General features: G+C 45.4%; 6 protein-coding genes across 9 annotated transcripts; 3 read left to right on the top strand and 3 right to left on the bottom strand.

Moving 5' to 3' along the window:
* Positions 1-8,232: 8,232 nt before the first annotated feature.
* Positions 8,233-10,054, top strand: LOC120453002 (CDK5RAP1-like protein). The gene has a single exon (XM_039637506.2). The coding sequence runs from the start codon at positions 8,286-8,288 to the stop codon at positions 10,035-10,037; it is 1,752 nt and encodes a 583-aa protein (XP_039493440.1). The 5' UTR covers positions 8,233-8,285; the 3' UTR covers positions 10,038-10,054.
* On the bottom strand, positions 10,029-10,984 carry LOC120453003 (exosome complex component RRP46). Its single transcript, XM_039637508.2, has 3 exons — positions 10,807-10,984; positions 10,503-10,738; positions 10,029-10,444 (listed from the first exon to the last, which is right to left on the bottom strand). Exons 1-3 carry the CDS (start codon positions 10,892-10,894, stop codon positions 10,085-10,087), a joined length of 684 nt encoding a protein of 227 aa, XP_039493442.1. The 5' UTR covers positions 10,895-10,984; the 3' UTR covers positions 10,029-10,084.
* Positions 10,985-11,393: 409 nt separating this feature from the next.
* Positions 11,394-15,759, top strand: LOC120452260 (cytoplasmic aconitate hydratase). The gene is made up of 10 exons (XM_039636390.1): positions 11,394-11,496; positions 11,593-11,685; positions 12,565-12,734; positions 12,796-13,011; positions 13,072-13,582; positions 13,645-13,745; positions 13,808-13,924; positions 13,994-14,648; positions 14,708-15,426; positions 15,495-15,759. The coding sequence occupies exons 1-10, from the start codon at positions 11,490-11,492 to the stop codon at positions 15,603-15,605; spliced, it is 2,700 nt and encodes an 899-aa protein (XP_039492324.1). The 5' UTR covers positions 11,394-11,489; the 3' UTR covers positions 15,606-15,759.
* Positions 15,760-17,027: 1,268 nt separating this feature from the next.
* LOC120452448 lies at positions 17,028-21,336 on the top strand. Its single transcript, XM_039636678.2, has 7 exons — positions 17,028-17,472; positions 17,851-17,972; positions 18,034-18,147; positions 18,201-18,445; positions 18,508-19,169; positions 19,233-19,932; positions 19,988-21,336. Exons 1-7 carry the CDS (start codon positions 17,305-17,307, stop codon positions 20,659-20,661), a joined length of 2,685 nt encoding a protein of 894 aa, XP_039492612.1. The 5' UTR covers positions 17,028-17,304; the 3' UTR covers positions 20,662-21,336.
* LOC120452449 (probable G-protein coupled receptor Mth-like 11) lies at positions 21,309-23,246 on the bottom strand. Of its 2 annotated transcripts, XM_039636680.1 has the most exons (7): positions 22,752-23,246; positions 22,543-22,690; positions 22,306-22,491; positions 21,976-22,236; positions 21,746-21,914; positions 21,496-21,690; positions 21,309-21,436 (listed from the first exon to the last, which is right to left on the bottom strand). In XM_039636680.1, exons 1-7 carry the CDS (start codon positions 23,244-23,246, stop codon positions 21,343-21,345), a joined length of 1,548 nt encoding a protein of 515 aa, XP_039492614.1. In that variant the 3' UTR covers positions 21,309-21,342. The 2 variants fall into 2 exon arrangements, with proteins under 2 accessions (XP_039492614.1, XP_039492613.1); XM_039636679.1 differs by having other exon boundaries at positions 22,306-22,690.
* Positions 23,247-24,240: 994 nt separating this feature from the next.
* LOC120452133 (probable G-protein coupled receptor Mth-like 11) lies at positions 24,241-26,328 on the bottom strand. Of its 3 annotated transcripts, XM_039636217.2 has the most exons (7): positions 25,693-26,325; positions 25,488-25,632; positions 25,258-25,440; positions 24,932-25,198; positions 24,705-24,873; positions 24,448-24,642; positions 24,241-24,386 (listed from the first exon to the last, which is right to left on the bottom strand). In XM_039636217.2, the coding sequence occupies exons 1-7, from the start codon at positions 26,311-26,313 to the stop codon at positions 24,302-24,304; spliced, it is 1,665 nt and encodes a 554-aa protein (XP_039492151.1). In that variant the 5' UTR covers positions 26,314-26,325; the 3' UTR covers positions 24,241-24,301. The 3 variants fall into 3 exon arrangements, with proteins under 3 accessions (XP_039492151.1, XP_039492152.1, XP_039492153.1); XM_039636218.2 differs by lacking the exon at positions 24,241-24,386 and having other exon boundaries at positions 24,515-24,642; positions 24,859-24,873; positions 25,693-26,328; XM_039636219.2 differs by lacking the exons at positions 24,241-24,386; positions 24,705-24,873 and having other exon boundaries at positions 24,515-24,642; positions 25,693-26,328.
* Positions 26,329-26,647: the final 319 nt, after the last annotated feature.

Genomic DNA, 26,647 nt, shown 5'->3' with positions numbered 1-26,647 from the left:
TATTGAAGATATCCGTACGAATTTAGTATTTGTGCGCGGCGGGGGAAAGTCAATAAAGCATAATGTGAGCACGTTTTTAATTGGCGCCCGCTGAAAGCAGGAAAAAAAATGTGGAATTGTGGGACTCGTGCATCCTTCGAGCTGACCAGAAACCAATTAGCGCCACTTCCTACTCCACGTGTGCCACTATTGGTGCGGATGCCAGGATGCCAGAGTGCCAGGATGTGAGGGTGACTGACTGGCAGGGTCTAATTACGCTTCAATTGCGCCACTTGCATTTAGATCGCTAAATTATGGAAATTTTTTGCAAGGCGCATTTCTTACTCTACGTGTGCCGAAGTCTATGAGCATGTGTTGGTGTCGAAGCACTGAGAGAAAAGTTTTAAGTAAATTAAATATACGTCTGAAGGCATAATAGTAATATAAAATTCTATCTCAAAGCTATATATTTATCGAATAAAACAATGTCATTTATGCGGATTTAGCTGTGTAAATAATATATTCATGCTATTTAATTCTTACGCTAGAATGTGTTGTTCAAATGGCTTTGCATTCATCATTTCATTCAATTTATTTATCATGTCATATCAGGTGGGTTAATCTGAAATTGTTAGATTTGACATATAGATTTTCAAAGAGCATTTTCAGTAACTAGGAAATATGTTTGGTTTGCCATTTTTCCTCAGTTTTTGTGTATGCGCGTGAGGCGGGCAATTTTAATTTCAAATTGACAAAGCGCAATTAGGCAGCCGTCTGGGCCAGGCTGCTGGTCCTTTGTGGCCCTTTCCTCGTCCTGTGCTTTGGCCAGGACCAAAATACGAGACCAATCCCCGGCTAAGGACTCCTGGCCTTAATGTATTTTATTGACGTCGCCGAGGTTATTGCATTGGGCATAAATTAATTTCACGACGCGTAAATTGAGCAGTTTTTGACACAGCACCCCCACAAAGCCAATTATGTGTAGCTGTATTTCCCTCTATTTCTGTGGATTTTTTTGCGTCCTAAGTCCTGAGCCTGGTGACAATTTCGGTGCTGCTTACCTAAGATTTTGCCTGTCGTAATTGTGTGCCACACTGCAAACCATTAATTCTCGTTAGCGTCCGAAAAGCAGAAACAACAAACAGCAAAAGCAATAACATCGAGGGCGGGTGGCAAAATGGGTGAAGGGGGATGGAGGGTGATGGAGGGTGATGGAGGGGGATAGAGGGTGGTGGTCAGCAGCTTGTCAGCTTCTTGGCTTGGTTTTCATATTAATTTAGTTGATTTTTGTGTGAATTAATTAGGCAAAAGGTGAAAATGAAGATGAATGTTTTAATTAGGCCGGGGCAGGTGAATGTGCGGCGTGGCTTTGGATTGTGGAATGAAACGACGCGGATTTGAATGTCACACGGAATGGCAGCGCACCCCCATTCCCCCAAACCCTCCCATTCCAGCGAGCAACACGGTCGTGCAACACTTTAAGGACCTTTAAAAGGACAATCCCGTATTGGGCGCCTTGGCAGAGGACACCCGTAGAAAATCCCCGGAAAAGGCTTAAGCAATGTCTGACAAAACACCTGAGACATTCAATTATATCGCCACGCGCGGCACCAGAACTGCAAAAACTGGGAGCAGGAGCTGGAGACGGAGACGGAGCTGGAGACTAGAGACTGGAGATGGAGCTGGAAAAGGGACAAGGAGGCCAGGACGAAGTCAGCTGGCGGAGAAAAATTGGGCGACAAGGAGTCCGCGCTTTGTTGGCTTATGGAATTGTCAACCAACTGCGCTGGCAAATGGAAAAAATTTAAAAATATATTTTTTTACAACATTTATATAAAAGGGATGTGGCGAAAAGTAAAGCTGAGAAACCGCTGGAATAATGCCCTAGATATAATAGATTAAGCCAAACATTTTTAGCATGTTTACTAGAATGAAATTTATTAAAATGATCCAAGTTTAAAAACTGGCAGAACTGCTGAATAAGTTCTTGATTGATTTTATTGTGTGGAACAATACATATTGTATAGAAACTAGACAGAAAGTAAAATTGGAGAAAATACGTTGTTTAATGGAATACAATTAAAGGCACAATATGTTATGCTAGGGCACTCAGAAGTCGTTTATTTACTCCTCGCTGGCTCCCAGAACACTAAGCTCGGTTAGAGCCATTTGGGAAAGAAAAACAATAATAATTTGCTTGGTGGTTTGCAAAAATTGTTAACTGCAGCAGCAATGGCAGTCGCTTGAGACGGGGATTTCAGTTTAATAAGCGCCAGACGAACCCAACCAGCTGGGTCTTCAGTTTTCAGCCTTTTTTCCCCCAACCGAATGGAGAGAGGGGTGGAGTGAATGGAGTGCGGAAGTTGGAGGGTTGGAGGATGCTCATTGGGCGCCCTTGGGTTGTCATAATATTTAGCATACTTCGCCAAAGGAATGTCGATGAACTGGAATCGAAATTGGACCAGAGATTCAACGCGAATCGTGATAGAATGTCGGGCAGCCCAAGAATGTATGTGCTATGATAGATATGGGCAAAGGCAGAAGTGGAACACGCTTTATGCCCTTTTAATCTGTTGTTAAGTTATGTTTTCCGGGCGGGGCACATTTCAACAACTCACATAAAGTTGCTCAATGGCTTGTCAATGTAGGGGGAGGGGATGGGTTATAAGGTTTTTTAGGGCAGGCAGTTTGGGACACATTAGTAGAGCATCTGGGTGTAACTGAGCCAAGTTTATGTTGGGCAGCTTAAAGTCCTGGACCAGCCAAGCCCCACATAATTCTACTCACCCAAGGGTCCGAGCGAGAAGTGTCCCCAAAAAGCTCATTCATACAACATTTAAACACCAACTCCCACACACACACACACACACGCATACACACACACACAATCACAGGCGTCAACCTTTGGCAGTCAGCGTAATCGCTTTCAACCACTTCAACGGCCATTTTGGGTTACGTTACGCTCCCTGTGCCTGCGTGTGCGTGTATGTGTGTGAATGGGATCCCCAATACCCCAACCACACTCACACCCACACACACACTTGCACACTTGCGGATACAAGGACAAACAAGCAGACATACCTTTATCGCTTCAAAGCACAGAAGCCGTGCTGAAGAGTGGAAGATTTATGGCGGATGTTGGAATTTAATGAAATTGCAAAACGAAAATGTAACAAACTCGACTCCGGAGTGAAAGGGATGCCACTCACACACGCACAAAATGGCGGCAAAGGACAAACAACAGCTGCTACTAGGATACCACACACACACACACGCACACTAGAACACCTTTCACACTGCCAAACAAAAAGGGTGCAATTAAGGTTGTAAATAGCATTTTTGAAACAATACATTAATGTGTAATAATATTTTGTAAGTCTTTTTGTGGCCTAAAGAAAAGCTTTATTGAATTTAAACTACATATTTCTTCATGTAACATACTCCGTTTCTCAACATTTAGAAGCAAATATTCTTTTCCAAGTTTTTTTTTAAATATATATAATTTTTGTTCATATTTTAGCAGCGTGTAGTTCCATTGGTCTCTCCATTTCTTCAACTGCGCCTTTTTGCCTCCTGGCTCAATCTCTTTTGCTTGATTTTACCCTTTCTAACGCCCAAAACTGCCACGCCCATGCTTTTGAAAATTTTTTAGATTTTTGTGTGATTGTGGTGTTTAGTATTTTTTAGTTTCTATCGCTAGCTAGTAACGGGTATCCAATAGTCGAGTATTTCGCGTTCTCACTTTCTTGTTTAGATTACATTTGTGACACTCGCCTTTCCCCTAATTTGAATAGCCATCGTTTTGGGGCTGAGTCAGCTTTAAGTGCCGCCTGCAGTCGCAGACGCCGTTGCATGTTTAAGCACCCAAAACAGCCCCTAAGCCCCATTCCGCCCCATTGGCCCCGCCCCCTTTCCGCACACACGCAGTGCATTAACACGCACTTGAAAAGTGCAATCTGGCCGCAATTGGAATGAATACCCGGCCGCGAAATGGCGGCGGGTGATAAAACACGTTTTAATATCAGCGGCCAACCTGCACGAAGCCATTGACAATGGACCTCGCTCGGGATCAGGACTATAGCCCCTCGTGGCTCCCATGGCCGCCATGTCCTGCGTCCTGCAAATGTTGCACATAACGTTTTACAAACTTTCGGTTAACTGGGCTCGCAGGCACAAGGACACTGGTTGGTCGACGCTGCAGGCGCTGTTAAAATTCAATGAATTGAAATTGTAAAGCGCGTCGCGACGCCACAGGATATAGCCCAAACACACAGATAAACAGACAAATCAACAGACGCACATATACATATGCACGCGGAGGAATTCGACTGCCAGTGCACTGAGAATATATTTATGTTACTCAAGGTGGCATTGTCATGTTTCAGTGAGGCTCTTAATAACTTTAAAAAGTCATCATCAATAAAAATGAGTTTAAAGTCTAGAACAAATAAGTCTTCAGAGATATCATCTATGATATCCCACTATACAATCAAGGGTATTTTTTTTCCAGTGCAGGCGTGTGCAGTTCAAAGCCACGGCCATGACTGACTCGATGTCTGTGTCTGTGTATGTGTCTGTGTCTGGCCGCGTGTCTGCATCTGTGTTTGTGTCTGCAACACCGGTAATTACCGCCACGTGACAATGAAAATTACCAGCAAACACCGCAGGCAGCCGAAGGACCCAGTACACAGTGCACAGCACCCAATACCCAGTACCAGTATCGAGATCCTACGGCTTTAAGGATGCTGGTCTGGCGGCGTAAATATTTAAGCGCCGCAGCATCAGAGGCATCAGGACGAGGGCCACATTGGGTGTCAAAAGCCATTGCTTTGCAAGATCTACGACCTGCGCCTAAATGACTCGACTCGGCCAAGTCGAGGACACTTTATGTAAGTCACACTGACATGGCAAAGACGACGGATGGTGGAGGGGGGTGTGGAAAGCGAGGTCCTGTGGAAGTTGAGACAAGCGAAAATTTAGCTGCAATTTGCGAGGCAGGGATGCAATGCTTGAGGTCACGAAAAAATATCCAAGTTTCTTACAACAACTTCAAATATTAAAACCATAATAAACATGGATAAATGAAGTTTTCTATTTTAGTTTTCTTAATGAACGTGCAAGTATATTTTTGGTTTATCTGGCGTCTTATATTCCTTGGTTGGTATCCCTGGCCAGCAGCACTTGCTGCAGCTGGTCCTCCGGCCACGCCCCCTTGCCCAGTGGGCAGCTGGCCCATCAGTGTAGCTCGTAAATAAATCAATGAGCAGTTTGGTATTATATCCTGCGCCTCGGAGTCACCGCCAGCACCAAAGCCAGAGCCACAACCAAAGAGGAGGAGATTGCCTTTTTTCTGGGGCATAAATTTGTGCGACTTGGCCAGCACTCGGACTTGGACTCGGAGCTTGGAGCCTGGTGCTGGGTGCTTGGAGCCTGTAGTTTGGAGCTTGGAGCTTGGTGCTTGGTGCTCGTGGAGAAGGCAGGAGCAGAGAAGGCGGGGCCAGAAGGAGGGCTCTCGTCACTGCTGACGTATGTTTAGCTTGAGTGGATTTTATTGTGACAGCGCCAGGATTTACTGGGGACAGCAACTGGAACTGGCAGTCAGTAATGAGAAAGCCAGGACATCGAGAACCCCCTTCACTGTTTGCTCATTGGATTTTGTTTAGTTTATGCACTAGCCCGAAATTAATTTGCGCATTTTTCGCCAGCTTTGTCAAATGTACCGAGTGCATGCAGACATTGCGTATACGAAGCCGAATGCCTTGAAAAGTAGGTTTAAAACAGAAAATACAGCAGCACCCCAAACTTTAACTGATTTGCTAGATTAGCTAAATGAGTTAATCAAACATAATTAATTACACAACAAATAGTTATAAACAAGTACATAAGATGTTCCCTTGATTTCAGATTAAATCAATTTCTAAAAAACTTTAAGTCAACACAATTTATTGAGTGCACTACAGCAGCGGTGCGTATACGACATGCATCCCCGGGGTATAAGGGGAAATCAATGCTGAAATATGCAAATTTTTATTTCCGCGACAATTTCAATTTAACGACAGCCAAGACGACGACAACGAACCATTTTCTATTAACATTGGCTTGCCTTCCTTTGTCTCTGCGCTTTTCCGTATTTTGCTGTCTCTGCGTGGGGAAAATTGCTCTCCGCAGAGCCGTTAACACCCCTTGCCTCCCCCCTCTTGCAACGGAAAACGCGCCCCCAAGGGTTGACGCCCGGTGGGTGGGAAAATGGTTTTCCGAAAAATAGAAATCCGTAAGCAGTAAGTAAACTTTTCCGGCTGGAGCGGTTCCACGCATTGAGCCATTCAAAGGATCATTATGCGTGTGCCCGCGTTATGGGGCCTCAAAGTGTCGTTGGTGGGTTTTCGGTGGCTCTTCAGTGGGTCTTCCGCCGAAGGGTGGGTCCACCTCCAACAGGGGTTCCACGTTGACGAAGGTCTTTTGGAGGCGTGCCTTATGGGGATTTAAAATCACATTCGAATTTGTATAAGCGTAAGGTGCGTGTGGAAGATCAAAAGCAAAGTTGAACTTTGTTTCTGATTTCTGATAAGAAAACGAGTGAGAAGGCTATTGTCGAGTTCAATCAAACTATCAAATACCCAGTTACTCTGCAGAAAGCGCAGAGGCTTTCACAGATCCCGCAACCCAGAAAAGTGGTTTATTGGTTTACCCATTGATATAAATATGTGTATGTTTAATCTTTCAAATACGAGTTTATTTCTCAAGTTATTTTTTCCATCCGCTTTTAAAAGCTCTTGCAAAATGTCAACTGGCGAGAAGAGCGTGTTTTCCAGTCGAATTGTCGGATTAATTGCCAGCACTAAATATGGAAGGCATTAGTACAATTGAATTATTTATTATTTATTGACAGCTGCCCGAGATGTACACAAGTTGGGTGGGACCCAACTAGCGCTGAGCTTAAGCTGCCCGGCGTATGCACAAGCCAGTAGGAAACCCACTTCGCACATAGTGCTCCCGTTCTAGAGCACACAACTCCATCCCCAAAAAAAAGCGAAGCGAGCTGTAAGATTTATAGCAGCCGACTAGAGGGAAAGCTCATGGGAAAATAACTTTAGCGGAAAAGTGCCGACAAAATACAAGAAAGTGCTTAACCAACAGAACGCGGCAAGCATAAGGCCTTCAGCCAGCAGCAGTCCACTTAAAGGATGCGAGTGCCGGGGAACCGGCGAGCTCCAAGTGGCTCCCTCCGGACTCGTCGCCTTCGAGCCGAAAACTTCATGAATTTAATTACCGAATTTTTTCGCTGTAATTACGAAATTCTTTTGGCCGAAAGTGGAATTTTCATTTCAGTTTCATTAAAATATTTCTGCTTGTAAGTGTTTACAAAATATGTGTGCTAGGCTGCTCCCACTTCCCAATTTTCTCCCCCAAAGTTGAGGATCGAAAAAGGGAAACTTAGGCACTTCAACTGGAGACTCCCAAAGGGTTTTAAGTATTCCGTTTGGAATAAGAATAAGTAATACTACTAAAATATGTTACTATGTACATTTCTATGCCATATTTACCGGTTTTGTAAAATTATACATTTCGCTAAGTAATTTAAAGCAATGGAATTAGCTTGTGAGCACTGCGACCGACGAATTTGGCTATATTTATGGCCCACACTCGTTGGCAATGCAATTACTCAGTTATTGACCCACAAAAGCCGCAAATTGTAGGCACAGACATGGAATCCGAATCGAGGAGCAAACGGAGGCGATTGCATTGTCTTCACCTGCGCATTATTAACCCGACCACGATAAGCTCATAATGAGGCCGAGCTAATTTCTTATGGCTGAGCCGCCTTTGGCCAACCTGTCCTCAAATGTGCGGCTGGACCAACCCCTTTGAGTGTTTATCTGCGCAGGAAGCCGAATGCATTACCTGCCTGGCATGAAGAGTCTTTAAGCCTGAATTTATGATGTCTTGTTTTGTGTCAACGAATGTGTACAAGTCTGGACGCAACAACTACTTAGCTTCCAGCTTAAGGTATTTTTTTACACGCTTAAATAAATATAAATACAAATTCAGAACTAAATCAATCAATTTAAATTAAACGGACTTAGCCAAGACTATCGGAATAATCTACAACTAACTACTAAAACAACTAGCGGATGGTTTCGGAACTAAAAGGTTCCGCTACTCGCCACTAGGTGGCGAATGAAAATCACCCTCTCAGCTGTTGCAGCTAAACAATGCACTCCAGCCCTGTAAAAATACCACAGTAATACCATAACTAAAATACCAGTTCTTTGAACAGAAACATAAAAATTACATAAATAACTGCCATGAAAAGGAGCTGCCGGTCATTTGTTCGCCAAGTGCGGCATGCCTCCACCACTGCCTCAAAAGGAGCTAACACATCGGCGGCCTCCAGGGCAGCGGGTGAAGTAAAACCAGAGCCGGCAGCACGTGCCACATTTCTGGAGAGGATTCAACGCGGACCGGGCTTCCAAGCCTTTTTTGCGGTCAAGCCCGCGTCCAGGCTGAAAACTGACGAAGAGGAGCCTGTGGACACCAGTGTTCCGTACCTGAACTCGATCGACTTCAATGGAAATGGCAGGAAGGTGCACTTTGAGGTCTACGGATGCCAGATGAACACGAATGACACGGAAGTGGTGTTTAGTATCCTACAGGAAAATGGCTATTTGAGATGCCAGGAGCCCGAGGAGGCGGATGTCATCATGCTCGTCACGTGCGCGGTGCGCGATGGAGCGGAGCAGAGGATCTGGAATCGATTGAAGCACCTGCGCGCCATGAAGAACAAGCGCAGTACGCGGAGGCATCCTCTCCAGCTGACACTGCTGGGTTGCATGGCGGAGCGACTGAAGGAGAAGCTGCTGGAGCAGGAGCAATGTGTGGATGTGATCGCCGGACCAGATAGCTACAAGGACTTGCCGCGACTGCTGGCCATCTCGCGGCATTATGGCAACTCGGCCATCAATGTGCTCCTCTCGCTGGACGAAACCTATGCGGATGTGATGCCCGTACGATTGAACTCCGAATCCCCCACAGCTTTTGTGTCCATCATGCGCGGATGTGACAACATGTGTACCTATTGTATAGTGCCCTTTACACGCGGACGCGAGCGCTCCCGCCCACTGGAATCCATTGTGGCTGAGGTCAAGGCTTTGGCGGAACAGGGCGTGAAGGAAGTGACGCTGCTGGGTCAGAATGTCAACTCGTACAGAGACAGAAGTGCGCTGGAGGCACAGGAGTCCCTGAAAGCCACTCCAGTGCCCGGTTTTAGCACTGTTTACAAGCCCAAAACAGGCGGCACTCCCTTTGCCGCGTTGCTCCGATCCGTGGCTCATGCCGTTCCAGAGATGCGCATCCGTTTCACCTCGCCGCATCCGAAGGATTTCTCCGACGAAGTTCTGGAGGTCATCAGAGATCACCCGAATGTGTGCAAGCAACTTCACCTGCCGGCACAATCGGGCAACACGCAAGTTCTGGAAAGGATGCGACGTGGTTACAGCAGAGAAGCTTATCTGGAACTTGTGGAGCACATCAGACAGTTTCTGCCCAATGTGGGGCTGTCTAGCGACTTTATTTGCGGATTTTGCGGCGAAACGGAAGCGGAGTTCCAGGACACAGTATCTCTCATCCAGCAAGTGCAGTACAACGTGGCCTACTTGTTCGCCTACAGCATGCGGGAAAAGACCACTGCCCATCGGCGCTACAAAGATGATGTGCCCTTGAACGTGAAGAATGAGCGACTGCAGCGCATGGTTCAGGTTTTCCGAGAGGGAGCTACACAGCTGCACCGTAAAATGGAAGGTCAGGAGCAGCTCATCCTTGTGGAAGGAAAAAGCAAGAGGTCCGATACTCATTGGTTTGGTCGGAATGATGCCAATATCAAGGTCATAGTTCCTTCTATAGATGTACCCATATCTAGAGATCCCACAGCCAAACGATCCTTTGGCGTGGGCGACTTTTTGGCCGTCCGCATTGAGGAATCCAACTCTCAGGTGCTGAAGGGCACACCCCTCGAGCTGAGCAGCATTACCGACTTTCACAGCAGACAGTTATTACAATAAAATGAACTTTAATCGTACCTAGTTGCAGTTGTTTTAATAGCATCACATCACGTCTCCATGACCTCCGCCTTCTCAGCCGTCGCCTCACTTCTGCCGTGATACTTCGCAACTTGGCTGCGATAGAACTGAAAGATCTCGGCACTGGCAGACCGGCATAGGCACTCGATGTCGTTGAACTGGGCTATTTTGAAAGCGCCCTTTGTCTGGACCAGCAGAAGGTTTCCTTCGACGGAATCAAAGGCGAATGTGAAACTGGCGCGCTGGTGGAGGGTTTCACTTTGGTCTGGATCCAGCACATACTCGCCCTGCTCGTTGATGATGCAGTGGACGGCCGCAAAGCTGCACTTCAAGGGCAGGCCTCCAATTAGCATGGCTAGGCAGGCGCAATTCACGGCACAGGCGTCAATCTGATGGAATATATATATTATTATAGGGAATACAGATAAAGGAGATTCCAAATCCTACACTGCCACGATCCTCCAGCTCCTGAATCTGCACGGACATCTTTGATCGCGGATGAGCCTCAGACAGGAGTGCCAGTTCCAGAACATCTCGAATGGCCGCCTCCCGAATCCGTTCCTTAACCTGGGGCAGGCCCGCTTTCGGCCGGTAGTTACACTCCAGGTAGCTGCCATCTATGCTCAGGTTTTGGGTCTTCACCTCGATGGGGCCGAGAACTGCGCCTATGAGACCTGTGGCACCTGCAATTGGTAAAAACCATGTTAGCCGGTTTTGGCCATGTACTAGAGTTGAGGAAACACGGGTTTACCCTGGCTGTACATCACTGATCCGTCGCAACGTGACAAGGGATTGAATTCGCAGTGCATCTGGCGAAGCTTGTCCTTTTCCACGTCCATTTTCGCTGGTAAATTAATTTTATATTTTCCTAATATTCAAAGAAAACAACGTGCGCGTGCTATCGCCTCGTCTTTTCGATAACGATGCCAGTCTTCCCTCGACATATCGATGCTATGAGATGTGGCGATTGCACGAGTTCTATCGATTACTGATTAGTTTGGCGGGCGGACTATTCATGTAAAATTTAATCATATATAACATAACATCCAATTATTTTGGTCCTTTAATATACTGATAATTGCACATATTAAAGGCTGATGAATCTCTTTTTTTCAAATATGTATTAATTTCAAATAAATATCTGAATACTTATTACCGCAATTAATACATGTAGTGATAACATACCATCTTAAAATATTCTCCATTCATTTTGGAAGGTGAAAAGTTCAAAATACATTTATGAGAAGTTAAGCCAAGTTTCTGTCCTAAACAAATTAAAAGTGCGCGGGTATATAATGCACTGATGCTCCGACTGGCGATATACGCTACCTATCGATAGTCACCGAAAGCTGGCCAGCTCCAATCCGAATCGCTGCTACAATCAGTTTCTTGCTTTGCTCGTCCGGAATAAGTTCAGTAAAGAGTCCCAACAAGATGTCAGGTGGGTTGCCAGTCCGGAGTTTTCCAGTTCCTTCGACTACCACGTACCCTGTTCCCCGAATCCTGTGGCTTATATAACACCTTCGTATCGTCGCAGCCGCCAATCCCTTCGCTCAGTTCGAGAAGACTTTCTCCCAGGCCGGCACAACATACAAGTACTTTGACCTCGCCTCCATCGACAGTAAATATGGTAAGTGATTACGGTCTTTAGAAGGCGTTTTAAGTGGGCGTGTCTGCCTACGTGGTCGCCATAAACTGGTGTAAATATGCAGAGCTAAATTGGGATTAATTAAGCTCCCCAAAAGCACCTGTTGAAGTTGGAGTTTGACCCCTGAATTGAAAAAGTGGAGAACGGCGAACGCCGAACACCTCAATTTGCAAGTCAAGCGATGTCAAGTGGAAGGTGCTCCCGGTGCATTAAGTTGCTTTTCAATAGTTTTCCATGGGCGGCAGGCTTGTCCCGCGCCGAAAGCGAAAGTTATCACCACCGCATTGATTGCCGCATAATGGGGCTCGTCTAGCGGTGATAACGAATCGTGTGCCTCCAAATTTTATTTCCCAATTTTACGTGCTCACATTTTAGCGGATTAAGACTACACAGATCTGCTGATTTGGGGTCGTGGTCCGATTGCTCCGAGATATCTCCCGGCCAGTGGAATGTTTTCACTGGAGCAACGCGTGTCCAGAAATCGGGGGTCTGAGGTGAGGGCTTTCTAAGGTGGCTCCCAGCATATAGTGACGCCTGTGAATCGTATCAAGTGCTGGACAAACGTAATCATTGTACCTGTGATAAGAAGTGACTGCTATCTGACTAGCACTTTTCAAACTGCCTAAGGTGGACAATTTCCATGGCTTCATTTGAATGCAGCTTTAATGTGTATAACAAAAGCGAGGTACTTTTATTACTTTACTCGCTAATTTTACTTAAACAAGCGCAACTAAAAGTAATTTACAATTTTAAAGATATATTCGTTTAGTTCGGCTAATTGCTGTACGAGACATTACTGTACCTGTGATGAAATTCAAGTTCGAAACATTTCCATTAACACCTAACATATTCCACTCGTAGACCAACTGCCCTACTCGATCCGAGTGCTTTTGGAGTCGGCGGTGCGCAACTGCGATAACTTCCACATCCTAGAGAAGGACGTGCAGAGCATCCTGGGATGGTCGCCTGCCCTCAAGCAGGGATCCAGCGATGTGGAGGTGTCCTTCAAGCCAGCCCGTGTCATCCTCCAGGTGAGTTTCTTACGGCCATCTATCAAATTTATATTAATATCTTGGAATATTTTGCTTTTAGGACTTTACCGGAGTTCCTGCAGTGGTGGACTTTGCTGCTATGCGCGATGCTGTGTTGGATCTGGGCGGCAATCCCGAGAAGATCAATCCCATCTGCCCCGCCGACTTGGTCATCGATCACTCGGTCCAGGTGGACTTTGCACGTGCTCCCGATGCTTTGGCCAAGAACCAGTCGCTGGAGTTTGAGCGCAACAAGGAGCGCTTCACCTTCCTGAAGGTGGGTTTTCTCAACTTTTTATCCTTATAACATTATAATAATATTATTTTTCCAACTTAGTGGGGAGCCAAGGCCTTCAACAACATGCTGATCGTGCCACCTGGCTCTGGAATTGTCCACCAGGTGAATCTGGAGTACTTGGCCCGCGTGGTGTTTGAGAATGACGCCACCGATGGCTCCAAGATTCTGTATCCCGACAGTGTGGTGGGCACTGATTCCCACACCACGATGATCAATGGACTGGGAGTACTGGGTTGGGGAGTGGGAGGCATCGAGGCGGAAGCTGTGATGCTGGGACAATCCATTTCTATGTTGTTGCCCGAGGTAATTGGCTACAAATTGGAGGGCAAACTGGGCCCACTGGTCACATCCACCGATCTGGTACTGACCATCACCAAGCACCTGCGCCAGTTGGGTGTGGTGGGCAAGTTCGTGGAGTTCTACGGTCCGGGAGTGGCGGAACTCAGTATTGCCGACAGGGCCACCATCAGCAACATGTGTCCCGAATACGGAGCCACTGTGGGATATTTCCCCATTGATGAGAACACCCTCGGTTACATGAAGCAGACAAGTACGGGAAATTACACTGTTTGTTTAAACAATATTTCATTCATATTTCAACAAACATTTTAGATCGCTCCGAAAAGAAGATCGACATCATTCGGCAGTATCTGAAGGCAACCCAGCAGTTGCGCAACTATGCTGATGCGGCCCAAGATCCCAAATTTACTCAGGTTGGCAATATAACAATATACATCCGAATCTAAGCTTTAATTAACATACTTCCCTTCCATAGAGCATCACCTTGGATCTATCGACGGTGGTCACCTCCGTTTCAGGACCCAAGCGTCCCCACGATCGCGTTTCCGTCTCTGACATGCCTCAGGACTTCAAGTCGTGCCTGTCCAGCCCAGTAAGTTAAAAATTCATTCAATAGGAAATAATTAAGAATTAAACGTGGTTTTCTTCATTGTCACCTCAGGTGGGCTTCAAGGGATTCGCCATTGCTCCGGAAGCTCAATCGGCGTTTGGGGAGTTCCAGTGGGATGATGGCAAGACCTACAAACTGCAGCATGGATCTGTTGTCATTGCGGCTATCACATCCTGCACAAACACATCGAATCCGTCGGTGATGCTGGGTGCCGGTTTGCTGGCCAAAAAAGCCGTGGAGAAGGGTCTGAACATCCTGCCCTACATCAAGACCTCGTTGTCGCCTGGATCCGGTGTCGTAACCTACTACCTAAAGGAGTCCGGAGTCATTCCCTATTTGGAGAAGTTGGGCTTCGATATTGTGGGCTATGGTTGCATGACCTGCATTGGCAACTCTGGTCCGCTCGAGGAGAATGTGGTGAACACCATCGAGAAGAATGGCCTCGTGTGCGCTGGAGTTTTGTCCGGAAACCGCAACTTCGAGGGTCGCATCCATCCCAACACCAGGGCCAACTATCTGGCCAGTCCTCTGCTGGTGATCGCATACGCCATCGCTGGACGTGTGGACATCGACTTCGAGAAGGAACCTCTGGGAGTGGATGCCAATGGCAAGAATGTGTTCTTACAGGACATCTGGCCAACGCGATCGGAGATCCAGGAGGTGGAGCACAAGCATGTCATCCCCGCCATGTTCCAGGAGGTGTACAGTGAGTACTTCGTGTGCCACTTTCATTTGAGCTTGGCCTAATGTAACTTCCATCTGCAGGCAAAATCGAGCTGGGTTCTCAGGACTGGCAGACTCTGCAGGTGTCCGAGGGCAAGCTCTTCTCGTGGAGTGCCGATTCCACCTACATTAAGCGACCACCCTTCTTCGAGGGCATGAGCCGCGATCTTCCCAAGCAGCAGAGCATCCAGAAGGCACGTTGCCTGCTCTTCCTGGGCGATTCCGTGACCACGGATCACATCTCGCCGGCAGGATCCATTGCTAGGACCTCGCCTGCTGCTCGATTCCTCTCCGAAAGGAACATTACACCCCGAGACTTCAACTCGTATGGATCGCGTCGTGGCAACGATGCCATTATGTCGCGCGGCACCTTTGCCAACATTCGGTTGGTCAACAAACTGGTCGCGAAGACTGGACCCCGCACCGTGCACATTCCCAGCCAGGAGGAGCTTGACATCTTTGATGCCGCCGAGCGGTACCGCGAGGAGGGTACTCCTCTGGTCCTCGTCGTGGGCAAGGACTATGGCAGCGGAAGCTCTCGGGATTGGGCCGCCAAGGGTCCCTTCCTGCTGGGCGTAAAGGCGGTGATCGCGGAGTCCTACGAGCGCATCCATCGTTCCAACCTGGTGGGCATGGGCATCATTCCTCTGCAGTTCCTGCCGGGACAGAGTGCCGAGACCTTGAACCTGACTGGCCGGGAGGTGTACAACATAGCCCTGCCCGAGAGCGGCCTGAAGCCGGGTCAGAAGATCCAAGTGGAGGTAGGCTATTGGAGCTGCTGCATTACTGATCCATGGTATGCTAATGAACTTTTCTTTCTTTTTTCAAGGCTGATGGCACCGTCTTTGAGACTATTCTGCGCTTCGACACCGAGGTGGACATCACCTACTACAAGAATGGTGGCATCCTCAACTACATGATTCGCAAGATGCTCTCTTAAGCAACCCATATTATTTTGTTTTTGCTATGTATATTCCACATGCATTTCTACACTGTAAATTGTAGTACCTTAAGTTTAAATATGTGGTGGTGCTTCCCTAACCTGGTTAAACCAATAAAGTAAGCCCTTATTCTTGGTATCCAATTAAACTGTATATATCGGTATATTGAATACTTGTTTCGTTTTATGACAAATAAAACGAGGTATAACAAAAGTATTTGCATATCTAGCAAAATGCACTTACTTATGTGTTCTGATGAAGCTTAAAAGTCGATCAAAGATGTTCCAATCTTGTGCTTTTTCTCATAAACAGATTTGTGATTTAAGGTTTCTGTTGAACAAATTTCGCTCTCATGAGATAAACAAAGCCCAGTGATGCTTGAAGTGTGACAAAACTGAACTGTGTGTATCCCATAAACTGAAACCGGAGGACCTTTTCATCCAGGATACACGCAATGCACTCGGATATTCGCATTCGGAACTAGGCTGCTTACAAAAGAGCTATCTAAAAGAAACAGCAACTGTGATATGTGAAAAATTCTTGGGTAAAATCACGGCTACTATTTCCTTAGATAACTCGATATAAATTCAGGACGCGATCGAAGTTCCGAGGCAATTGTGGCCATCAAATATTTTATGATCTGTACTGATTCTTCGTGGGATCGAAGAACATCGATTTACCAACCGCGACACGTACTATTCCAGAACTAAATCCTGAGAGTTGGCCATCCAGCTCTTATAAGCACGGTGCAATGGCCGCTGCCAGCGCATCAGGTTTCCTGCTCGATCGCTTCTGCTCCGAATTTCCATTGGCAAAATTCGCTGATCCCGGCAATTGGCTTTCTGTTTTTCTGGCATGCTCGACATTTTTCTGCCGAATTACCAAAAATTCTGAAGCCCGCTTCTGGGTTTCTTCATGACTGCACTTTGTTCGGCTTCAAAACCCGGCGCACTGAACCCGGCATCAACTATGCTGGTTATAGGATCGGTTTCAGGGGGCTAAGGCGGGGCCACGGTTGGTTTCCGCAACCGAATTGACCCACAAATACGGCCAGGGGTTAATGAACAAATAGTCACGTTGTTGGAACCAAGAATATGCGTATTTTGGGTCATTTTATTGCCGATTTAAACGTTACAACCTCATCGAAACTAAACCGATGTAGTTACAAAATGAAAGATAAAACATTTTCTACAATTCCCCACATTCGTTACTTACTGTACTGTTGGAATGTGGTTTTTCACTCACATACATGAAAAAAATGCTTATTTTTAAATCGCATAGCAGTTCATATCTACAGAAACTAACATTTAAACAAACCGCCCTAGTAGCTCTTCATATCGATAAGTCAACTTCAATTATTGATTGTAGTTCAATCGATAACTACAGCTACTCACATTGTTGTTGATAGTATCGAATCAACACAGAATTTTGTTCCAGCTCTAGCGGTTACAGTGAGATTTTGCAATTCGTTTTATTTATAACGAAAAAGCGAAGATGCTGTAATATCCCTACCCTCAAGCGGCGGTTAAAAAGGTCCAGAGTCCAATGTCCACCACTGGCGACACGTGCCAGTCGATGGGGAGGCGCTAGGACGCAGGACACAGCCGCATTTCGGCCGGAGCTGGAAGAACACGGCCGATTTTCAGGAGACGAGGCAGTAGGAGGAATAAATTAAGTCTGATTTTAAGCGATTCGGGTATGGAGACTGACTACCAGAACTACGTGGAGTCGCTGTCGGGAGTGTCCTCCGACGAGGACGACTTCTCCACGGTGGACAGCTCGGACGAGTCTGCGGAAGAGCCAGTTCCCACGCCATCATCAACTCCAAGGACACGGAATCTGGTGCAGATGCTCTACGACAGAGAGGTGGGTCAGAAGGGTATCGCCAGTCCTAATCTGGTCCCTATGAACTGTTATAGTATTTAGATCATTTAGACTAACATATAAATTATGCAAAACCTATCAGGGGGTTAACATTTCAGTTCAAGGTCTACCTTTAATTTTATGGAAACTTCGAACACATTTCGAATTCTTAGAAGCGAATATATAGTGTATATTCTAGATTATTAAAAAAAATAATTAAAAGAAGAAGTTATCAGGCTTACAAAAGGACATGCGCATGACTATCATAGAATGGAACTTTTGATAGTTTTACTTATATTTATCTCTAATCAGTTGTCTGTGTCAGTAACTGCATTCATTTAGAACAGAGCTATAACTTAGTTAACACTTTTTTCTTCTCAGCGCACTGGATACTTCTCTGGCTCCTCCAGGGCTGGCCAAAAGCAACAGCTTCCTTACGACAGAGTGCCAAATAGGTTAAAGTTATATCTCAAGGATGTTATGGCCAGCAATCTGATGGAGGGGTATGATACTCTTAAAGTCATAATTTGTAGTATTCTGCTTATAACCTGGATATCCATGCAGACACATTTTCATGGGTCTTACTGCCTGCGGCCAGTACATGCTCAGCCATCGGGTGGTGTGCAACGACAGCTCGTCGCTGAACCACTACTCCTTCAACATGGGCTATAAATACACGTAAGATCCTTCTCTCTTAACATATCCTATATTAATCATATCTCTCCCCAAAGTCTGTACCTCTGGCTGTTCCAACCACACAAGAGGCTGCGCCACTTCTTCTCGCGTCGCCTCTTTGACGATCATATGGTGGACAACATTAAGACTGTAACCATGACGCAGTGGAAAAACGCGCAGCATCAAATCCTAGTTGTCCACGGTGCTGCCACGGAGGAGGGTGAAGATAGCTATATCACATATGTCAAAGTTCCTAGGCTGGGTTGCTTGGAGTGCAAGAAACTCAACGACGACGGTCCATGTAGGTGTTAGAAATACAATCTTTTAAGTTCCCCATGAGCCTAAGCCCTTTTCCGCCATTAGATTCCTTTTACAATGCGCACTGCCTTAACTGCCACTTAACAGTGCACACAAAATACTCCTCGACTGAAACTGATCCGGCTTTTGAGCCGAAAATAAATCTGCTTTGCCCGGAGCGCATTCTGATCATATCCAATGGATTTATGCACATGCTGCGCATCGATATGGACACGCCGGCCGTGACCTCGGGCTACCTTCCCCAGCAGCATAGCCTCATCTTGCCCAGTCTTCAAGCGCAACCTCAAGCGCAATCCTTTTTGTTGCCCAGGTCGCTTTTGGCCAGCGAGGAGGATCGCTCCTCAGTTGCTTTCACAGCGTCCGGATCGGAAGCGGAGTCTGGAAATGAACAAAGTGTGGTGGCCCGCATAATTGCCGACTTTAGCGACATTGAAACCGAGCAGACGCATCGCTCTAGTCAACCCGGTCATAACCATAATGAGTCGCAACCCGGAGGCAGCATTTACTGCTCGCCAAAAGCGTACGATAAGCTAATTTTCACGCCACACTACAGCCCCACTGTGGTTACGGGCCCTAATAGTATGACTCTGCCGGAAACCACCCTGCCGGTCACAAAGCCGCTTGCCAACGAATCTAGTCCGCCACGGAGGCGCAACCATCGCATAGTCACCAAGTTCCGTAATGGAATTACTACCATAGATTTGCAGGTGGGGTTTAGTTTAAGTAATTAACTTAGGTACATCGAGTAATACTTTTGTCTTAATTCATAGAGCCCTCCCATTGCCAATTCGATGACGGACAAATCGAATGCATATGAATTTTCGGAAGACAACGAGAAGTACGAAAAGATCTCCACTTTTCGAAAGCGACGTTTGGCGGAAAAGAAGTATGAGTTCTCGGAAGACAACTCGGAGAATATCATACCCTTCACCAAAGTGCGATTGGCTGGTCGGTCTTTCAACTCATCCACTGCCAGCACAACCTCTCGCAGCTTCCATCGCTTTTCGCCCACGGCGCACTTCTTTCACAACTCGCCCTGCGCTTCGCCCTCCTCTTCACCACATCCTTCCCAGCCGGCACAGACGCCCCCTCATCTGGGATTCCGTTCACCACCGTCCAGTTCCATGCTAATGCGTTCGCCAAGCCGAAATGCAAACTCGGCTCAGCTCTTCAACCAAAAATCGCCACCATTGTCGCAGGCCACACAGCAAATGCTTAGTTACAAGCCTGTGGGTCCGCTGGGAGCGCTTTCCCCACTCCAGATGTCATTGGCCAAGCGTTTCGAAATCGGTGGTTCCATGTCCCCAAACGCCGGACTGAGCTTTCTTTCACCGCGTCGCGATGAGCCACGAATTGTGGAAATGCCTGTGCAGGGCGGTGTAATGCCAGAGAAGCCGGTGTGCACGAAGAAGCTAAGAAGACGCTATGTAGAGGAGGATGATGCCACCTCCGTCATCACCAGCGAAGAGGGTAAAATAATTCGTTTAACAGTAAGCATTAATGTGAATATCTGTTCTCTCATCAGACGACTGCATATCACCCGGCTATCACACATCGCTGCCGATGGAAGTGCACGGCTCATGTTACTCAGAAATGCAGATGATTTCACAAGCGTCGTATCAGCGGCTACGCTGTAGTAGCGTGGTAATCACCCAGCACTCGTTTGATCTGGAGACCTTCACGTACTACGTGATCAGCCTGTTGTGTCAGAAGCACCAGAAGATCTACAACGTGTTCTACGACTGGGCGTACGAGGTGATCAACGTGTGTCCACTAAGTCAGACTATCGCCTGCATGCTAACGGCCCAGTTCTCGGCGCGGGATCAGCCGCTGGCGATATGCTTGCACTGCACTGGCCGAATGGACTGTGCTTTTCACAACAGGCAGTACGAAAGCCGCATCTTGTTTACCTGGAACATGGAGAGCGGACAATGGCTGGTGCTCGACTATGGCGAACTAAAGGAGGTGCACGAGCAGTTCAACCCCCTAAAGCGGCTGGGCAAGGCGCGACCTACGTTTGCCCAGATGGTTAAGAAGATGGGTAAAGAGATGGCCGCCGGCTTGAGTCTCAGCCTGCCCGACTACACCTCTAATCTGCGCGTGCTCAACTCGGACATCCGAAAGTCCAAGATGTTCATCAGTGATCTCGACAACATGGTGGAGTTTCACTTGAAACGCACACACCACGAGATGCTATGAACTTATTTTTCAGTTTACCCAAATGCATAGACGGACTGGTAAAAATAGAAAAGCTGCAAAAATGTCAACAGTCATAATTTTTAAAACTTTCAATGCAAACTTCTTGATAAACAAATTTGAAATATGACAGCTTTTACCGTAGTGAACCAATTTCTATAACCAGTTTTTTAGTTTGTAAGACTCGCTAAGGTTGCGTGCATCTAGTTCAGTTCTAAACACAAACAACGTGTGCTGTATTTAGTATTTAGTTACCTATACCTTACTTAGTGCAACGAAACGCTTTTCAAAAACTTGAAACGCGTCCTAATTTCGACTGAAGTCATTTAAGTAATCTACAACTTAGTTTTAAGACGCGAAGCTCGACTTCCAACCTGCTCATACCTACACATGCATACAAATACGTACATATACTTTTGATATTCGACATTTCGATTCAACTATTAGCTCTAATATTAGTTAGCAATGTCTTTTGAATTGCGGTACAAGTAATTAACGTACCGATTTAATTAGTCTCATGCTTCACAGAAGAAGCATGTGGAAAATATACACATGTAATCAAGCCTAGGAACTATGTTTCAAGATATTAAATATAAGAAATACAATTCAAGATATTGTTCAGGAAGTCTACAGTCCAATAATGAAGTGCTGGCAAATAAAGGCAAATCAGTTACTTAATTTAGCTCATTTCCTTAGTGCCACGTCGGCCATTTTCTCAGATTCCGCAGGACGACTCGTACTGGTCAAGTCTATGGAAGTAATATTTGGATTTTGGATGCTGAAAGAATGCAAATGATAATTTAAAAATCTGACGGTATACTTTCACTGTAAACTCACCGCTTGCGTATTAACCTGAACATTTCCTGATTGCAAAATGTGGCTATAAATATTATAATCCCCTGACTGCAGTTTAAATAATCGTTAAGAACGATTAAGGGCATCCACCTATTCTCCATCTCGCATACGAAGGCAATGATTTCGAGAAACCAACTTCCGCCCATTATGATAAAGAGTCGAAGATATATTCGATAGCTGGAAAAAAGGGTAATGAGCTTTTTTTTATCAGGAACAGTGTTTTACTTGGTACTTGGCATGGTTCCTGGAGAGCTTTTGCTGCTCGCTTTTATTTAGCACTTTCTGATTTTGTTTATTCTCCACATAAATGTATCGGGTTGTTAGGAAAAAACTGGCGCTGTTCAGAATTATCAAAATCGCCAATGGTGCGTAAAAATAAATCGTTGCGCACCATCCATTGGCTGAAAATAGTTTACTCAAAAACATGAAGTATAATAATGACGAGATGAGATTTTTACTCACTAAATATCCAGCAAGAAAATACTCCCACTGCAGGAGTATAAGGATTTTCTACATTTGTTTCAACAAATTGATCCACTAAAAAAATTATGAATGTTAAGAGTCCAGCAATGCTCCACACGATGATATTGTAGTTAAAGAAACTGCTCCTGTTGTTCTGGTAAAAATCGTGGAACTTTCGCATGGCGAATCTTCTCCAAACATCGAAGCTTATGGCGGAAAGCCAGAGAAAAGTGGCCATCACAGTGAAGTAGCCAGCATATCCTGCAATTTTCAGTCAGTATTAAAAATCCTTTTTTGATTTTGTGATGGAAGAACTTGGTGGTTGGTTACCGGTGAGATAGCAAATAGGGGTCTTCAGCTCAAAAATTCCAAACAAGCTGATGACATTCAGTAAGAAGGTGACCGCCAAGCAGATGAAGTACAGATTGCAGCACTTGCCATGCAGCGATCTGAATTTCGGCAGCCAAAGGTACGCCGCAATTGTAATGACCATAAAGAAGACGGAGCTGGACTTCACTGGAATAGGAGCAATCGGTAATCTGGATCTCCGTACATATTCAAACCTACCATATGCCATTTTCATAGATGGTAGCTTAATGCAGTTGAAGGCGACAATGAGGCTGTAGTTCTTCCCGGTACTTGTCGGATTGGGCTGCAAGCAAAACTCCTGCTTGGAAAGAAATCGCTGATCGAAGTGCCGGAATAACGATCCATTCTAAAGGTTTTGGTCCATTAAATATTATTATATTTAATATTTGATATTGTGCGTAACCCACTTCATGTAGCGACCACTTATCGTATTGGCAACCCTCCGCATCCAATGAATAGTGTCTCTCGCAAGGAAGCGGAAGATCCTGCTGCACGACCATGTCCTTTAAGACGTGTCTCCTTACTACTGATCCGTTGAGCTGCGTGATGTCCAGGACGTATTCGTAGGTCAGGTTTTTATACACGTTTTTTGAGCACTCGTCGCCCGCCATTAGCTTTTTGGGATGACAACAGAACCGAATGCAAGTCTTCAGTTTGCACACACAGCCACGGATGTGATTGGGCACCGAAACCCTATCGCCATCGTAGTCAATCTCGTAGTCATACACTCCTGTTAGTTTCGCGGGAATAACGACATCCTCGTACTTATACGATCCATTAGAAAGCTTTTCACTTTCCCTTAACTTAACCGTATCGAAAAAATCGCAGTTGGGAATGTCTCTGGACTGAACACTAACCACAAGGATACTTAAGAGTAAATACTTAATGCTGAACGTTCCCATTGTGATTCACTTATAGTTAATAGGTAAATTTTCCGCTCCACCGACTTTTAAGTGCGACTGCTCGACGCAGAATAAATGTCCGATCGCAAAAGGCCACTTCAGCTGGTTCCTTTATCGCATTTTTCTTCACAAGATTGAAAATATTTAAAAATAGGTTGCACATGAACATTTCTTGCAAAGAGCGGCGATTAGTCGTTATATAAGCCAACTAACCACTTATGTTCTTTGCGATACTCAAGGATACTCGGGTTTGCTATTGATAAAGTGCATTTCTATATGTAAACAAGAGAGAACGCTATAGTCGAGTTCCCCGACTATCTGATACCCGTTACTCAGCTAGTGGAAGGGAGAAGGAGAGTCTTAAACACAGTTTTTGGCGGTTTGTAGGCGTTATAGTAGGCGTGGCAGAAAGTTTTTTGGCAAATCGGTAGAAATTTACAAGACTAATACAAAAATGAAAAAATATCAAAACCTTTTTCAAAAGTGTGGGCGTAGCAGCTTTGGGCGGTTTGTGGGCGTTATAGTGGGCGTGGCAGAAAGTTTTTTGGCAAATCGATAGAAATTTAGAAGACTAATACAAAAATGAAAAAATATCAAAACATTTTTCAAAAGTGTGGGCGTGGCAGTTTTGGGCGGTTTGTGGGCGTTAGAGTGGGCGTGGCAACATGAATCGACAAACTTGCGCTGCTTCTATGTCTCTGGAGTCTGTATGCTTAATCTCAACTTTCTAGCTTTTGTAGTTCCTGAGATCACAGCGTTCATACGGACGGACAGACAGACGGACAGACGGACAGACGGACAGACGGACAGACGGACAGACGGACAGACGGACATGGTCATATCGACTCGGCTATTGGTCCTGATCAAGAATATATATACTTTATATGGTCGGAAACGCTTCCTTCTGCCTGTTACATACTTTTCAACGAATCTAGTATACCCTTTTACTCTACGAGTAACGGGTATAACTATATTACATTTTATTGAGAGAACGACTACTACACTACGGACCGATAAGCAAACAAGTTTCAAAAATATATAAGAATGTTTTGGAACTAGCTTAATTGATGCATCAGGTGACAGTCCTGCGTCATTGTGCAAGTTTCAAATTCAATGCCACTAGTGCGTTTCGGTTGTATTCTGAAGATAATTAATAGTATTAAAAACAAGCATAAAATAATATTAAAAACAAAAAACATACCGGTCCCTTATGGTTTTCAGTACCTCCTTGTTGCAAATTGTTAAAAGAAATATTATGATGCCTTGACTGCAGTTTATCAGGTCATTCGCTTTGGTAAATGGCATCAAAAACTTTTTGGTTTCGCATATAAACGCCATTATCTCCAGAATCCAGCAGCCACCCATAATTACGAAAAGGTACACATATAGGCCGAAACTAAAAGTATTACAAGTAATACTGATTTCTCATTTGGAAAGGACAAATAATATAATAAGTACTTAGCACGGAGTCTCGACGTTTCTTTCTCGTCGCAATTTCTAATGACTTTTGTCCTCAGTTTTTTCTCCGCTCGAATGTTGCGGATTGTTAAATAGAACATAACCCCGTTCATTAAAATAAGAAGGAAGATCGGGCCATAAAAGTAAAACATACCCGACCAGCCATCGGCTGGAAAAGGAAGTCAACTTAGGCTTAATGGAGTCCAAGGAAGCACTTATAAACTTACTCATGATCCAGCAGGAAGTTACGCCCACAGCTGGCACAAAATTTGAATCTGAGTCGCCGGAATAGGGAAAGAGTAGATCTACTACAAGAACACCCAAAGTCAAGATGCCTGCAGTGCTCCAAACGATGAGATTGTAATGAAGAAATCTATTTCCCATGCTTCTGCAGAATTCTCGATTCTGATGCAAGCCAAATCTTCTCCAGACATCAAAACTGATCACGGAAAGCCATAGAAAAGTGGCCATCGCTGCGTAGTATCCCGCGTATCCTATAGTACAAAGATACTTATAAATATAAAGTTGTCTATCCTGCATCGTAGAATCTCACCGTTGACTAGGCACATTAGATCGTTTACGAATACCCCAAACGTACTGGCTACATTGAGTAGAAACGTAGCCATTAGGCTTACGAAGTAGAGAATGCAACATTGGCCATGGACGGTATGAAACAAGGGAAGCCACGAATAGATACCAATTGTCATGGCCATGAACACTACGGACGCTAGTTTGACTAAAAGGAAAATTAGATTGGTTGCGTTTCGATTCGGTGACTATTACCATAGGCCATTGTCATCGAAGGCTGGATGACACAGTTATAGGGCACAATAGAGTAATCTTCACCAGACTTTGACTTTGTGGGCTGTAAGCAGTAATCCTGCTTGTATAAAAACGCATTATCATAATGTCGCAGTAGGGTGCCATTCTGGAATTTTAAATAACGTTAATGCAAGTTATTAACCATTCCAGATCCCTTCAAACTAACTTCAAATAATGTCCACTTGTCTTCCGCGTACTGCTCTGCATCCAGATGATAATGGATTTGGCATGGCATCGGTAGATCCTGCTGAACGATCATGTCCTTCATGATGTGTTTCTCAGTCACATTTCCATTTGGTAGCGTTATATTTAGGGCATAATTGTAGGTGAGGCCTTCATCTACATCCTCGGAACACTCGGTAATGCTCATCAGCTTCTTATGATGGCAACAGAGGCGAATACACGGCCTTAGCTTGCAAATACATCCCCTGACGTGCCTGGAGACCTCCTCCCTGGTTCCGCCGTCAAGGATCCTGTAGTCATACTCTCCTGTAAGTCTGGCGGGTATGACAAGATCCTCGTATCTATACGATCCATTTGCAAACTTGAAACTGTGCGTTAGGTCCACGGTGTCAAAGAAATCGCAGTCTGAGATATCTGCAGCAATACCAGCCAAAAGTAAGCTCCATATGGAGATCCAATATAAAGTGCCACTCATTTCAAGCAGCAGGATCGTTACTTTGCTCCGAGATCGTTGAGATGACTGCTCCGCTGGCCCACTGGAGGCAGAATAACTTGTTTCGCAAACCACTTTGATTCTTCGCCCCGATATCACGTGAATCAACATTTATATCTGTGGGAATTCAGAAACAATCTGACGTTGCCTGGCGACTTTTTACCACTAAGATAAAATAAAGCTGAGTGGCCATATTTACGTCATCTGCTGCAACTTCGGATATAAACTATGGCGTGATTAACAAATGCATCGAGAGCAATCCAGTTTTTCCAAGAAAGAAGGTTAAACAAGAGAGAACGCTATAGTCGAGCTCCCCGACTATCTGATACCCGTTACTCAGCTGGTGGAAGTGCAAAGGAGAAAAGAGAAGTGCGGTTTGAGGGCGTTAGAGTGAGGGTGGCAAAAAGTTTTTTGACAAATCGTGAGAAATTTACAAGACTAACAA

This window comes from Drosophila santomea, chromosome 3R, assembly GCF_016746245.2.
Source record: "Drosophila santomea strain STO CAGO 1482 chromosome 3R, Prin_Dsan_1.1, whole genome shotgun sequence".
In the NCBI taxonomy this organism is placed as follows: domain Eukaryota; kingdom Metazoa; phylum Arthropoda; class Insecta; order Diptera; family Drosophilidae; genus Drosophila; species Drosophila santomea.
Note: the sequence above shows the minus strand (reverse complement) of the source record. Positions and strands in the feature narration are given on the sequence as shown.

Bases quoted from the DNA above. Each gene is read 5' to 3' on its own strand.
- LOC120453002 (XM_039637506.2), top strand. From the start codon at position 8,286: ATGAAAAGGAGCTGCCGGTCATTTGTTCGCCAAGTGCGGCATGCCTCC.
- LOC120453003 (XM_039637508.2), bottom strand. From the start codon at position 10,894: ATGGACGTGGAAAAGGACAAGCTTCGCCAGATGCACTGCGAATTCAAT. The intron at 10,739-10,806 runs GTAAACCCGTGT...TACCAATTGCAG, and splicing joins ATCAGTGATGTACAGCCAGG to GTGCCACAGGTCTCATAGGC. The intron at 10,445-10,502 runs GTAGGATTTGGA...ATATTCCATCAG, and splicing joins AGCTGGAGGATCGTGGCAGT to ATTGACGCCTGTGCCGTGAA.
- LOC120452260 (XM_039636390.1), top strand. The intron at 12,735-12,795 runs GTGAGTTTCTTA...TTTTGCTTTTAG, and splicing joins CAGCCCGTGTCATCCTCCAG to GACTTTACCGGAGTTCCTGC. The intron at 13,012-13,071 runs GTGGGTTTTCTC...TTTCCAACTTAG, and splicing joins AGCGCTTCACCTTCCTGAAG to TGGGGAGCCAAGGCCTTCAA.
- LOC120452448 (XM_039636678.2), top strand. From the start codon at position 17,305: ATGGAGACTGACTACCAGAACTACGTGGAGTCGCTGTCGGGAGTGTCC. The intron at 17,473-17,850 runs GTGGGTCAGAAG...TTTTCTTCTCAG, and splicing joins AGATGCTCTACGACAGAGAG to CGCACTGGATACTTCTCTGG. The intron at 18,148-18,200 runs GTAAGATCCTTC...CTCTCCCCAAAG, and splicing joins AACATGGGCTATAAATACAC to TCTGTACCTCTGGCTGTTCC.
- LOC120452449 (XM_039636679.1), bottom strand. From the start codon at position 23,246: ATGGGAACGTTCAGCATTAAGTATTTACTCTTAAGTATCCTTGTGGTT. The intron at 21,915-21,975 runs GTGAGTAAAAAT...AACTATTTTCAG, and splicing joins ATTTTCTTGCTGGATATTTA to CCAATGGATGGTGCGCAACG. The intron at 21,437-21,495 runs GTGAGTTTACAG...GCATTCTTTCAG, and splicing joins TTCAGGTTAATACGCAAGCG to CATCCAAAATCCAAATATTA.
- LOC120452133 (XM_039636217.2), bottom strand. From the start codon at position 26,313: ATGTTGATTCACGTGATATCGGGGCGAAGAATCAAAGTGGTTTGCGAA. The intron at 25,199-25,257 runs GTGAGATTCTAC...TTTGTACTATAG, and splicing joins TCTAATGTGCCTAGTCAACG to GATACGCGGGATACTACGCA. The intron at 24,643-24,704 runs GTACTTATTATA...TAATACTTTTAG, and splicing joins ACGTCGAGACTCCGTGCTAA to TTTCGGCCTATATGTGTACC.